This window comes from Pongo abelii, chromosome 2 (genome assembly GCF_028885655.2).
Source record: "Pongo abelii isolate AG06213 chromosome 2, NHGRI_mPonAbe1-v2.0_pri, whole genome shotgun sequence".
In the NCBI taxonomy this organism is placed as follows: Eukaryota; Metazoa; Chordata; class Mammalia; order Primates; family Hominidae; genus Pongo; species Pongo abelii.
In genome coordinates, this window is record NC_085928.1 from 116,210,932 (window position 1) to 116,225,321 (window position 14,390).

At 44.9% G+C, this 14,390-nt stretch overlaps 1 protein-coding gene across 26 annotated transcripts in view; it reads right to left on the reverse strand.

Annotated features, from left to right (window-relative positions):
- SLC22A14 (solute carrier family 22 member 14) overlaps window positions 1–14,189 on the reverse strand; it is a 38,154-nt gene extending 23,965 nt beyond the window's left edge. For 4 of the 26 annotated variants that reach the window (XM_054552295.2, XM_054552301.2, XM_054552305.2 and 1 more), the window contains exon 1: window positions 13,890–14,139. Coding sequence is in view for 4 of the 26 variants with exons in the window: in XM_054552292.2 (XP_054408267.1) it covers window positions 14,003–14,041 (39 nt within the window). In the remaining 22 variants the exon portion in view is untranslated. Of the gene's footprint in view, window positions 1–10,625; window positions 10,731–13,889 lie in introns of those variants that run through there. The other 22 variants (XM_054552299.2, XM_054552290.2, XM_054552294.2 and 19 more) reach the window with 15 other exon arrangements.
- Between the last annotated feature and the right edge of the window lie 201 nt (window positions 14,190–14,390).

Genomic DNA, 14,390 nt, shown 5'->3' on the forward strand with positions numbered 1-14,390 from the left:
CGGTGAGTAATATTGGACTACTTTTGCTTGCTATTCTGTCCTATCATTCCTTAGAATTGGAGGAAAATACCAGGCACCTGTCAGCCGGTTAAAAATGATTAGCATGCCCGCTGGACTTAAGACTCAGGTGTGAGACTGTCTGGGGAAGCGCTTTCTAACAACCCCCAATCCTTCTGGGTTGGGAACGTTGGTCTGCCTGGAACCAGCTTCCACTTTCAATTTTCCTGGGGAAGCCGAGGGCTGACTAGAGGCAGAAAGCTGTCATCCCAAACTCCAAGCGTTAGCCAGTTGATATCATGGTACAGCCAGAAGTCTCTATTCAACAGTTGCCCATGCGTGTGCCCCTACCTTTCCTTCTGACTCATACCTCCTGGGTCCCGACCATGACTTTCTTGAAAGTGTAGCCCCAAAATTCTCCTTACCTCTGAATTTACTTCCTCTGATCCCTGCCTCCTAGGTACTAATGGTTCAGACTTTCATTTCCTCTAGCAAGTTGTATCTTCAAAGGGATCTAAGGAAGCTCTAGGCTGCATCCTTAGGCATCTAGGCTATAAACTCAGGGAGTCTTGTCCCTGGTGTCCCTCCTGATTTAGGTATATAGCTCTCGACATGGGCAGTTATGTGAGACCCATTCCCCACCATCCTTGCCAGGGCCCCAAGTTTGTAAATGGCTAAGAGAAGAGAGAGAGGAGACAGAGAGAGAGACAGACAGAGACAGAGAGCAGAGAGACAGAGAGGAGAGAGAGAGACAGGAGAAAGAGGCAGAGAGACAAAGAGGGAGTCAAAGAGAGAAAGAAAGAGAAAGATAGAAATAGTAAAACAAACAAACAAAAAAACCCAGTGTGCCCTACACCTTTAAAAGACAGGGTAAATTTAAAACCTATAATTGATAATTGAAGGTCTTCTCCATGACCCTATAACACTCCAATACTACCTTGTTGTCAGTGTAAACAAGGACGTAGCCTGAAAACACTGAGACCACTGACAACCCATAGCCTTCCTATCAAAAATCCTTAATCCAGTAACCCACGGATGGCCCAAATGCATTCAATCTGTAGCAGTAACTGCTTTGCTAACAGAAGAAAGTAGAAAAGTAACTTTTAGAGGAAACCTCATTGTGAGCACACAATTATTCTAAGTCAAAAAAGCAAAAAGGTAGCTTACTAACTCAAAAATCTTAAAGTATGGGGCTATTCTGTTAGAAAAAGGTAATTTAACACCAACCACTGATAATTCCCTTAACCCAGCAGATTTCCTAACAGGGGATTTAAATCTTAATTACCGCACAAAGATCTGACCAGACCTAGGAGGAACTCCCTTCAGGACAGGACAATAGATGGTTTCTCCCAGGTGATTGAGAAAAAAACCACAATGGGTATTCAGTAATTGATAAGGAGACTCTTGTGGAAGCAGAGTCAGGAGAATTGCCTAATAATTGGTCTGCTCAAACGTTGGATCTGTTTGCACTCAGCCAAGCCTTGAAGTACTTACAGAATCAAAAAACTTTATCTCAATCCTGACTCAAAAGGTTACCTACACCCTCTCTGAAATGAATTTGCATAAGAACTGTTTATGAGAATGCATCTCGATGGGGCAAACTGGGTTGTTATGAAATACTCAGGAGCCCAGCCCAGCTCTAGGACTCACCCCTGAGCACAAAGGCAATGTTGGGCATGCTGGTAAAGTACCACTAGAATCCAGCAGCCTGGACCCCTTTCTTTGTGGTCAAGAAAGGCAGGAAAACAGGTGCAGGACTGCTACATTGGTGAGCATAACTAATCCGATAAGCAGAGGTCCATGGGTGGTTACGCACCCTGGAAAGGAATAAGCATTAGGACCATAGAGGATGCTCTAGGACTAATGCTCATCAGAAAATGACTAGGGGTGCTGGCATCCCTATGTTCTTTTTTCAGATGGGAAACATTCCCCCCAAGGCAAAAACACTCCTAAGATGTATTCTGGAGAATTGGGACCAATTTGACCCTCAGATGCTAAGAAAGAAACGACTTATTTTCTTCTGCAGTACCGCCTGGCCACGATATCCTCTTCAAGAGAAACCTGCCTTCCTGAGGGAAGTATAAATTATAACACCATCTTACAGCTAGACCCCTTTTGTAGAAAAGAAGGCAAATGGAGTGAAGTGCCATATGTACAAACTTTCTTTTCATTAACAGACAACTCACAATTATGTAAAAAGTGTGATTTATGCCCTACAGGAAGCCCTCGGAGTCTACTTCCCTACCCCGGTGTCCCCCTGACTCCTTCCCCAACTAATAAGAACCCCCCTTCAACCCAAATGGTCCAAAAGGAGATAAACAAAGGGGTAAACAATGAACCAAAGAGTGCCAATATTCCCCTATTATGCCCCCTCCAAGCAGTAGGAGGAGGAGAATTCAGCCCAGCCAGAGTGCCTGTACCTTTTTCTCTCTCATACTTATAGCAAATTAAAATAGACCTACGTAAATTCTCAGATAACCCTGATGGCTATATTGATGTTTTACAAGGGTCAGGACAATCCTTTGATCTGACATGGAGAGATATAATGTTACTGCTAAATCTGACATTAACCCCAAATGAGAGAAGTGCCGCCATAACTGCAGCCCGTGAGTTTGGCGATCTCTGGTATCTCAGTCAGGTCAATGATAGGATGACAACAGAGGAAAGAACAATTCCCCACAGACCAGCAGGCAGTTCCCAGTGTAGACCCTCACTGGGACACAGAATCAGAACATGGAAATTGGTGCCGCAGACATTTGCTAACTTGCGTGCTAGAAGGACTAAGGAAAACTAGGAAGGAGGCTATGAATTACTCAATGATGTCCACTATAACACAGGGAAAGGAAGAAAATCCTACTGCCTTTCTGGAGAGACTAAGGGAGGCATTGAGGAAGTATACCTCCCTGTCACCTGGCTCTATTGAAGGCCAACTAATCTTAAAGGATAAGTTTATCACTCAGTCAGCTGCAGACATTAGAAAAAAACTTCAAAAGCCTGCCTTAGGCCCGGAGCAAAACTTAAAAACCCTATTGAACTTGGCAACCTCAGTTTTTTATAATAGAGATCAGGAGGAGCAGGTGGAATGGGACAAATGGGATTTAAAAAAAGGCCGCCGCTTTAGTCACGGCCCTCAGGCAAGTGAACTTTGGAGGCTCTGGAAAAGGGAAAGGCTGGGCAAATCGAATGCCTAATAAGGCTTGCTTCCCATGTGGTTTACAAGGACACTTTAAAAAAGATTGTCCGAATAGAAATAAGCCGCCCCCTTGTCCATGCCCCTTATGTCAAGGGAATCACTGGAAGGCCCACTGCCCCAGGGGACAAAGGTCCTCTGAGTCAGAAGCCATTAACCAGATGATCCAGCAGCAGGACTGAGGGTTCCCGGGGCAAACACCAGCCCATGCCATCACCCTCACAGAGCCCTGGATATGCTTGACCATTGAGGGCTAGGAGGTTAACTGTCTCCTGGACACTGGCACAGCCTTCTCAGTCTTACTCTCCTGTCCTGGACAACTGTCCTCTAGATCTGTCACTATCCGAGGGGTCCTAGGACAGCCAGTCACTAGATACTTCTCCCAGCCACTAAGTTGTGACTGGGGAACTTTACTCTTTTCACATGCTTGTCTAATTATGCCTGCAAGCCCCATTTCCTTGTTAGGGGGGGACATTCTAGCAAAAGCAGGAGCCATTATACACCTGAACATAGGAGAAGGAGCACTCATTTGTTGTCCCCTGCTTGAGGAAGGAATTAATCCTCAAGTCTGGGCAACAGAAGGACAATATGGACCAGCAAAGAATTCCTGTCCTGTTCAAATTAAAGAATTCTGCCTCCTTTCCCTACCAAAGGCAGTACCCCCTTAGACATGAGACCCAACAAGGACTCCAAAAAATTGTTAAGGACCTAAAAGCCCAAGGCCTAGTAAAACCATGCAATAGCCCCTGCAATACTCCAATTTTAGGAGTACAGAAACCCAACAGACAGTGGAGGTTAGTGCAGGATCTCAGGATTATCAATGAGGCTGTTGTCCCTCTATACCCAGCTATACCTAACCTTTATACTCTGCTTTCCCAAATACCAGAGGAAGCAGAATGGTTTACAGTCCTGGACCTTAAGGATGCCTTTTTCTGCATCCCTGTACATCCTGAATCTCAATTCTTGTTTGCCTTTGAAGATCCTTCGAACCCAACATCTCAACTCACCTGGACTGTTTTACCCCAAGAGTTCAGGGATAGCCCCCATCTATTTGGCCAGGCATTAGCCCAAGACTTGAGCCAGTTCTCATACCTGGACACTCTTGTCCTTTGGTACGTGGATGATTTACTTTTAGCCACCCGTTCAGAAACCTTGTGCCATCAAGCCACCCAAGTGCTCTTCAATTTCCTTGCCACCTGTGGCTACAAGTTTTCCAAACCAAAGGCTAGCTCTGCTCACAGCAGGTTAAATACTTAAGGCTAAAATTATCCAAAGGCACCAGGACCCTCAGTGAAAAATGTATCCAGCCTATACTGGCTTTTCCTCATCCCAAAACCCTAAAGCAACTAAGAGAGTTCCTTGGCATAACAGGCTTCTGCCGAATATGGATTCCCAGGTACGGCAAAATAGCCAGGCCATTATATACACTAATTAAGGAAACTCAAAAAGCCAATACCCATTTAGTAAGATGGACACCTGAAGCAGAAGCATCTTTCCAAGCCCTAAAGAAGGCCCTAACCCAAGCCCCAGTGTTAAGCTTGCCAACGGGGCAAGACTTTTCTTTATATGTCACAGAAAAAAAACAGGAATAGCTCTAGGAGTCCTTACACAGGTCCAAGGGATCAGCTTGCATCCCGTGGCACACCTCAGTAAGGAAATTGATGTAGTGGCAAAAGGTTGGCCTCATTGTTTATGGGTAGTGGCGGCAGTAGCAGTCCTAGTATCTGAAGCAGTTAAAATAATACAGGGAAGAGATATTACTGTGTGGACATCTCATGATATAAATGGCATACTCACTGCTAAAGGAGACTTGTGGCTGTCAGACAACCTTTTGCTTAAATATCAGGCTCTATTACTTGAAGGGCCAGTGCTGCGACTGCGCACTTGTGGAACTCTTAACCCAGCCACAGTTCTTCCAGACAATGAAGATAGAACATAACTGCCAACAGGTGATTGCTCAAACCTACGCTGCTCAAGGGGACCTTCTAGAGGTTCCCTTGGCTGATCCTGACCTCAACTTGTATACTGATGGAAGTTCCTTTGTAGAAAAAGGACTTTGAAAAGCGGGGTATGCAGTGATCAGTAATAATGAAATACTTGAAAGTAATCCCCTCACTCCAGGAACTAGCGCTCAGCTGGCAAAACTAATAGCCCTCACTTTGGCACTAAAATGAGGAGAAGGAAAAAGGGTAAATATATATACACACTCTAAGTATGCTTGCCTAGTCCTCTATGCCCATGCAGCAATATGGAGAGAGAGGAAATTCCTAACTTCTGAGGGAACACCTATCAAACATCAGGAAGCCACTAGGGGATTATTATTGGCTGTACAGAAACCTAAAGAGGTGGCAGTCTTACACTGCCAGGTTCATCAGAAAGGAAAGGAAAAGGAAATAGAAGGGAACCGCCAAGCAGATATTGAAGCCAAAAGAGCCACAAAGAAGGACCCTTCATTAAAAATGCTTATAGAAGGACCCCTAGTATGGGGTAATCCCCTCTGGGAAACCAAGCCCCAGTACTCAACAGGAGAAATAGAATAGGGAACCTCATGAGGACGTAGTTTCCTCCCCTCAGGATGGCTAGCCAACGAAGAAGGAAAAATACTTTTGCCTGCAGCTAACCAAAGAAAATTACTTAAAATCCTTCACCAAACCTTTCACTTAGGCATTGATAGCACCCATCAGATGGCCAAATTATTGTTTACTGGACCAGGCCTTTTTAAAACTGTCAAGCAGATAGTCAGGGCCTGTAAAGTGTGCCAAAGAAATAATCCCCTACACTGCAGGCCATACATTTCAATCCCTGTCTTTTTAACCTCCTTGTTAAGTTTGTCTCTTCCAGAATCAAAGCTGTAAAACTATAAATCGATCTTCAAATGGAGCTCCAGATGCAGTCCATGACTAAGATCTACCATGGACCCCTGGACTGGCCTGCTAGCCCACGCTCCAATGTTGATGACATCGAAGGCACCCCTCCCAAGGAAATCTCAACTGCACGACCCCTACTACGCCCCAATTCAGCAGCAAGCAGTTAGAGCGGTCATCGGCCAACCTCCCCAACAGCACTTGAGTTTTCCTGTTGAGAGGGGGAACTGAGAGACAGGACTAGCTGGATTTCCCAGGCCAACTAAGAATCCCTAAGCCTATCTGGGAAGGTGACCACATTCACCTTTAAACATGGGGCTTGCAACTTAGCTCACACCCAACTAATCAGGTAGTAAGGAGAGTTCACTAAAATGCTAATTAGGCAAAAACAGGAGGTAAAGAAATAGCCAATCATCTATTGCCTGAGAGCACAGCAGGAGGGACAATGATCAGGATATAAACTCAGGCATTCAAGCCAGCAACAGCTACCCCCTTTGGGTCCCCTCCCTTTGTATGGGAGCTCTGTTTTCACTGTATAAAATCTTGCAATTGCACACTCTTCTGGTCCGTGTTTGTTACAGCTCAAGCTAAGCTTTCGCTCGCCATCCACCACTGCTGTTTGTCGCTGTTGCAGACCCACCGCTGACTTCCACCCCTCCGGATCTGGCAGGGTGTCTGCTGTGCTCCTGATCCAGCGAGGCACCCATTGCCGCTCCGGATCAGGCTAAAGGCTTGCCATTGTTCCTGCATGGCTAAGTGCCTGGGTTCATTCTGATCGAGCTGAACACTAGTAGCTGGGTTTCATGGTTCTCTTCTGTGACCCACGGCTTCTAATAGAGCTATAACACTCACCGCATGGCCCAAGATTCCATTCCTTAGAATCCTTGAGGCCAAGAGCCCCAGGTCAGAGAACAAGAGGCTTGCTGCCATCTTGGAAGCGGCCCGCCACCATCTTGGGAGCTCTGGAAGCAAGGACCCCATGGGTAACAACATGACAATGAATCACAGTGTGGGATCCTGGATTGGATCTCAGACTGGGAAAAGAACGTTAGTGGGAGAACTGGCCAAGTTCAAGGTTCAAGTTAGGTCTATAGATTAGTTAATAGTATCGTGTCAGTGTTAATTTTCTGGGTTAGATAAGTAAGATGCCAACATTAGGGGAATCTGGGTGTAGAAGGAATGGGAAGTCTGTGTTCATTTTTTTGCAATTTTTTTTTTTTTTTTTTGTAGAGATAGAGTCACACTCTGTCACCCAGGTTGGATTGCAGTGGCACAATCATAGCTCACTGCAGCTGAACTCCTGGGCTTAGGTGCCTTTCTGTCTCAGCCTTCAGAGAAGCTATGTCTATAGGTGTGTGCCACCATGCAGGGCTAATTTTTTTATTTTTTGTAGAGATCAGGTCTTACTTTGTTGCCCAGGATGGTCTTGAACTTCTGGCCTCAAGTGATCCTCCCATCTTGGTCTCCCAAAGTTCTGGGATTACTGGCATGAGCCACTGTGCCCAGCCTTACAACTTTTGTTAAAACCCTAAAATCATTTCAAACTAAGATGATTTTTAAAAACAGGAAACTTTAAAAGATACCATTTATAATATTGAAATATAGATTAGGAATAATCTAACAAACTACATACAAGACACCCACTAGGATGACTATTATTAATTTTTTTAATCATTTCAAACTAACATGATTTTTAAAAATGGGAAACTTTAAAAGATGCCATTTATAATATTGAAATATAGATTAGAAACAATCTAACAAAATATGTACAAGACACCCATTACGATGACTGTTATTAATTTTTTAAAAGAAAAGGAAACAAATGGTGAAGATGTGGAGAAATTCGAACCCTTTTGTATTGGAATGTAAAATGGTGTCGCCACTATGGAAAACAGTATGATGGTCCCAAAAAAATTAAAAATAGGAGTACCATTTGATCCAACAATCTAATTCTGGGTACATACACAAAAGAATTGAAAGCAGGAGCTCGAACAGATTTGTACACCCATGTTCACAGCAGCATTGTTCACAATAGACAAAAGGTAGGAACAACACAAATGTCCATGGATGGATGAATGGATAAAGAAAGTGTGGTATATACATACAATGGAATATGGATCAGCCTTAAAAATGAATAAAATTATAATACATGTTACAGTATGAATGAACCTTGAAAACATTCTGCTAAGTGAAATACCAAATCACAAAAGGACATATATGATTACACTTATATGAGGTACCTAGTCAAATTCATAGACACAGAAAGTAGAATGGTGGTTACCAGGGACTGAAGGAGGAGGAAAAGGGGAGTTATTATGTAGTAGGTACAGAATTTCAGTTTGGGAAAATGAAATAGTTCCGGAGATGAATGGTAGTGAAGGTTGCACAATGATGTGAATTACTTAATGCCACTGAACTGTACACTTAACAATGGTTAAGATGTTAAATTTTGTGTTGTGTATATATTACCACATTTTAAAAAATCGTTTAAAAATATGTGCAAGACCTATGTGTAAAATAATGATAAAACGTACAGAAATATATGAAGAAAGAAAAGTAAATGTAGAGCTATCTCATGGTCATGAATAAAAGTTGTCAATTCTCCATATTGATCTGTAGATTCAATACAACTCTAGTCAAAATCCAAAAGGTATTTTTTATAAAATTATTTTTGGCAAGAAGATTCTAAAATGTATATTGAAGGACAAAGTGTATAAATACCTAAGAAAATTCTGAAGAATAATAAGAATGATGTGCCCTGCAAATTATCAAAATTTATTATAAAGTTATATGAATTAATGAGAATATGCCAACATAGAAATAGCTAATAGAAAGCCCAGAAATATATCCATGCAAACATAAAGTTTTGATATCTGAGAGGGGAGTGGCATGATAGGTCAGTAAATAGAAAAATAAATTAAAATTAGATTCTTCACATCATAAACAAAAATTCCAGCCCTATTAAGGCCTTAAATTTCAAGAACAACACTTTTAATAGAAAATATAAGGGAATCTACTTCTGACTTTCAGGTGAGGAAGGATTTCCTAATCAAGACACAAAAACTATGCTGTTTTGTGCTAACCATAAAATTTTAAATTTATAAATTTGACTACAGGTATATAAGAATGTATAAAATGTAGTATATTTATACAGTGAAATACAATATAGCAATATTAAACTTGCCAAATTAAGCAATATAGCAGTTTTAAGCAGACAAAACTTAAAAATGAAAATCTTAAAGTGGAAAAAAACTGGACACAGCTGGAAGGAGATATTTGCGCACACACATACACACACTCACACACACACACCTATATCTGAAAAAGGACTAGGATCAAGACTATGTAAAGAGTATGTACAGAACCACAAATCAGGCCAAGCACGGTGGGTCACACCTGTAATCCCAGCACTTTGGGAGGCCGAGGTGGGTGGATCATCTGAGGTCAGGAGTTCGAGACCAGCCTGGCCAATGTGGTGAAACCCTGCCTCCAGTAAAAAAAAAATACAAAAATTAGCCAGGCATGATGGTGCACACTTGTAATCCCAGCTACTCGGGAGGCTGTGGCAGGAGAATCACCTGAACCCAGGAGGCAGAGGCTGCAGTGAGCTGAGATCTGGCCACTGCACTCTCACCTGGGCAACAGAGCAAGACTCCATCTCAAAAAAAAACAAAAACAAAACAAAAAAAAACACAAATCAGGGCCAGGCACGGTGGCTCACGCCTGTAATCCCAGCACTTTGGGAGGTCGAGGTGGGTGGAATCACCTGAGGTCAGGAGTTCAACACCAGACTGGCCAACATGGTGAAACCCAGTCTCTACTAAAAATACAAAAATTAGCCAGGCATGGTGGCACACGTCTGTAATCCCAGTTACTTGGGAGGCCGAGGCAGGAGAATTGCTCGAAGGAGGCAGAGGTTGCAGTGAGCCGAGGTGGTGCCATTGCACTCCAGCCTGGGCGACAGAACGACTCTGTCTAAAAAAAAAAAAAAGAAAAGAAAAATGGGCCAAAGACCTGAACAGGCATTTTACGAAGAGGAAACTCATGTGGCCTACAAACATGTGAAGTTGCTCAGCCTCTTTAATAATGAGGGAAATGCAAATCAAGACCATGGTAGGATATTTATACTCATTTGATTGACAAAACTTCAGAAGTTTTTTGTTTTTTGAGACAGTTTCGCTCTTGTTGCCTGGGCTGGAGTGCAATGGCTCAATCTTGGCTCACTGCAACCTCCACCTCCCAGGTTCAAGCAATTCTCCTGCCTCAGCCTCCCAAGTAGCTGGGATTACAGGCACGCGCTACCACGCCCCGCTAATTTTGTATTTTTAGTAGGACGGGTTTTCTCCATGTTGGTCAGGCTGGTCTTAAACTCCCAGCCTCAGGTGATCTGCCCACCTTGGCCCCCCAAAATGCTGGGATTACAGGCGTGAGCCATCATGTCTGGCCAACTTGAGAAGTTTGATAACACCAAGTGGTGGAGAAAACTACCTTGCATACATTCCTGGCAGAATTATTCATAGACCCACTTTGGAAAACAATTTGGCATTGTCTTATAAAGTTGAATATCTGTATACCTTATGATCCAGCAATGCTACTCCCAGGTATATACTCTAGGGAGCCATTTGTACATATGATCCAGGAGTTAAGCACCAAAATGTTCATGACACTTTTCAGCTGTGAAAAAAGAGCCCAAATGCACATCAATGAAAGAATGCCTAAATTGTAGTAGATTTATATAGTGGAATACAATATAGCAGTGAAAATGAAGAAGCTTCAGCTCCATCCATCAACCTATATGAGTCTCAAAAACAGGATGTTTAGTGAAAAAAGTAAGCCTCAGAAAACTGATGCTGTTTTTATAAAGTTTGGAAACAAGCACGACTAAAGAAATAATTTCAGTATGTCACGCAATAAAACCATAGATTTTTTTTAACAGCAAGGATGAAATTCAGGAAACCATGTCTGAGGGGAGACAGAGGGATGATGTCAAGGAAGAGGTGGACTGAAATAATTAGAAATGTTCTGGCGCTTTGGGTGGGTGATGGATTCACACGTGTCTGTTTTTATTTTGAAAAAATATTGTGCCCAAGGACCCTCTCCTGAAACATCCACTCCTGCTCTTCCTGCAGGGCCCCCTCCCCTCTGCTGGAGACTGATAAAGGCAGCAGTCCCCCACTGTGATGGGAGGTATCCCCTGTTTAGTGAACTTCTGCCTGCTACTACTTGCTCTTAGTATTTTCCACAGCCAAAACTCATCTTCACATTGATCATGTTAATGGCTACGGAATCTTTGTTAAGGTGCTGTTTGCCTTCATGATAGCTACTAGGCACCAGGGCTGTTTCTCACGGCTTCCTCACTATCCCAGACAACTTTTCTGTACACATTAATGTGCAGAAGGCTCTCTTTCTTCCCTGGGCTAAGGTCCAAGAAGTAGGATTGTTTATATGGCTCTTATAACATAGGCTCATAATGTCCTCCAGAAAGAGCAACCCATTTCAGAGTCCACAACAGTTCACGAGGTGTCCATTTCCTTACAGTCCCACCAGCAGCATTGGGTCTTATAATTTGTATTACTTTTCGGTCATTTTGTAGTATGATGAGACCCCTTGTCTCTGTTCTTGTGATTTTTTTTTTTTTTAATTTTGTGGGAGGCTGATCACCCACACTGTCAGGCCAGGTGTCCTTGAAGGGGACATTCTTCCATGTATTCTCACATTTCCTACACTCTGGTCCTTTGTCTCACAGGAACTTGCTCCCTAAGCACTGCAGAAGACACTGAAGCATATTGTAATGATTAGCAGAGGCATCCTTTCTAAGTTCTTCCTCTCATTTCTGCCAAGATCCCTGCAGATTCCCAGCATTCTGGGAAAGTTTCTTCAGAGAATTCTTTAGAGGACGGGCCTTGTCTGGGACACCAGGGGCCCTTTGCCTGGCTGGGGATAGCACTGTGGTGGGCCTAGAGGGCAGGGATCTGTGGGGAGGCCGAGCTGCATTCGCCAAATCTATCCCTCTTAGGCCGGCCCTGGAGGAGTGACCAACCTGGCCATCAGCTCCCATGGGGTCCTCACCTGGGCATGTTACCAAGCTGCCCTGCTAGCTCTAGCCAAGGCTAGGGCCACTTTCAGAAGCCACCACGAGCCCCTCACTCTACTATTGGACAGGGTGGACAGGGATGGAGAAGAGCTCACTGTCTGCTTGAGGAGAAGTTCCCTTTCCCTCTTGGGTCCCTAGTTTTCTACCAGTCACACTAGGGGGCTGCCTCCTTCTCAGACTGCGACTGCTGTTCCATAATCCAGGGAAGAGGTCTCCAGCTCATCGTCCACGGGACAAATCCAGCCTGCAGACACATTTCCCTTGGCTAGCCCATTTGATGCTCACTGTATCTTGGAATGTGATTTAACTGCCTAAAGTTGATTTCACATAAATGCATCATTTTCTTTTTGAAGTTTGGCCAATGGGACAGCATTCCCATCTGGCAACAATTAGCAAACCTGAGCAGGGGCCCCTCCTTTAGACTGAGAGTCTGCTCTGTTTTTTGTTATTATTGTTGTTGCTGTTATTTGTTCGTTTGTTTTTGAGACAGAATCTTGGTCTGTCACCCAGGCTGGAATGTGGTGGTGTGATCTCGGCTTACTGCACCCTCTGCTTCCTGGGTTCAAGTGATTCTCCTGGCTCAGCCTCCCAAGTAGCTGGTACTACAGGTGCAAGCCACCACCCTGGCTAATTTTTGTATTTTTAGTAGAGATGGGGTTTCACCATGTTGGCCAGGCTGGTCTCGAACTCCTGACCTCAAGTGATCTTCCCGCCTCGGCCTCCCAAAGTGCTGGGATTACAGGCGTGAGCCACTGCACCCAGCTCCTGCTACTTCTGATGGGTGCATGCAGGAGGCCCAGCAGGGCCCGGCACCATTTCCCCTTTTCACTTGTCTTTGTCTCCTGCCTGGCCCCAAGTTCGGAATCCCTTATCTCAGCAGGATTTGGAGGTTCATAAGAGGCAGGGAACACAGAGGGAGAGCATGCTTAGATGTGTGTGTGCTGGGAGGTGGGGGAAGCTGCATAAGCGCCCCCCGGAGAGATCTATGCCTAATCCTCAGAACTCGTAAATATGTTTCCTTACATGGCAAGGGGGGCTAAAGTAGCAGATGAAGTTAAGGTTACTACTTAGCTGACTTTAAAATAGATTATCCTGGATTGTCCGGGTAGGTCCCATTAATCCCAGGATCCTTAAATGCATAAGACCCAAAGAAATGCGGCATGAGAAAGATTTGGGCAGCCATTGGCAGCTTTGAAGACGCAAGGGGTCCCAGAGCCAAGGAATGCAGAGGCTCTAGAAGCTGGAAAAGGCAAGGAAGGAAATGAGCTCTGCCCTAGAGCCTCCAGAAAGGAAGGCAATCCTTCTGAGACCTTGATCTTAGCCTGCTGAGGCCCATTTGTTCTTCTGACCTCCAAACCATAAGGTAATAAGTCTCTGCTGTTTCAAGCCACTAAGTGTGGGCATTTGTTATAGCAGCGATAGGAAACCAATACAGGATGTATGTGTGTAAGGCTGGAGAGGGTGGAGGTGGATAAAGGAGATTTTGCAGGGAGGGAGAGCCTCCGCTCTCCTCTCAGAGATGTGGCTTCTGGACCAGAGCCATCTGTACCAGCCTCCCTCTGCAGGGACCACTTCAGCATCCCCCAGCACCATCTGATACCCCAATACCCTGGAGCACTCACTCCCTCTACCCATCCCAAAGGTCTTCTGCCAGGTGGACAGGCCCCAGGCAATTGGCTCTCAATGTGCCAAAGAGGTAACTGAGGCCTGGGAGAAGCATAGCCAGGAGCAGCACTCCACCTACCGCAGGAGATGGCCAGACGCCACACCTGAGAACTCACGCTTTCTGGGAGGGCAGCCCACTCCTTCCACAGATTCCCCACAGCCAAACAGGCCCAGGCAGGCTCCTGTCCACACCTGTGCTGAGAACGCGGCTGCACAATTGCCAGGGGTCATCGTAATTTCCACCCTCCACACCCTCCCGGCCCTGCCTCCCTGGAGGCAGGACCACAAGCCAAAGCCAGGGCCCACCTGACCACAATCCAGGCCCAACCAGACCCTTGGAAGCAGAACCTTTGAGTTCCACTGGTGTCCAGGAAGTAGTGTCACAATGGGGTGGGGAGGTCCTTGGGGTGGGCTGGGAATGGTGAGGGTCAGCATTCTACTCCAGGGACACAACTGGCCGCAGCCTCCAGGGGCAAGGCAGGTCAGGAAAACTGCCACACAAACCCCCCTGCCCGTGTCTTTGTGCAGGCTGTTTCCTCCACACGAGGGCTCCACCTCCACTCTCGGAAATTCTCCTGTC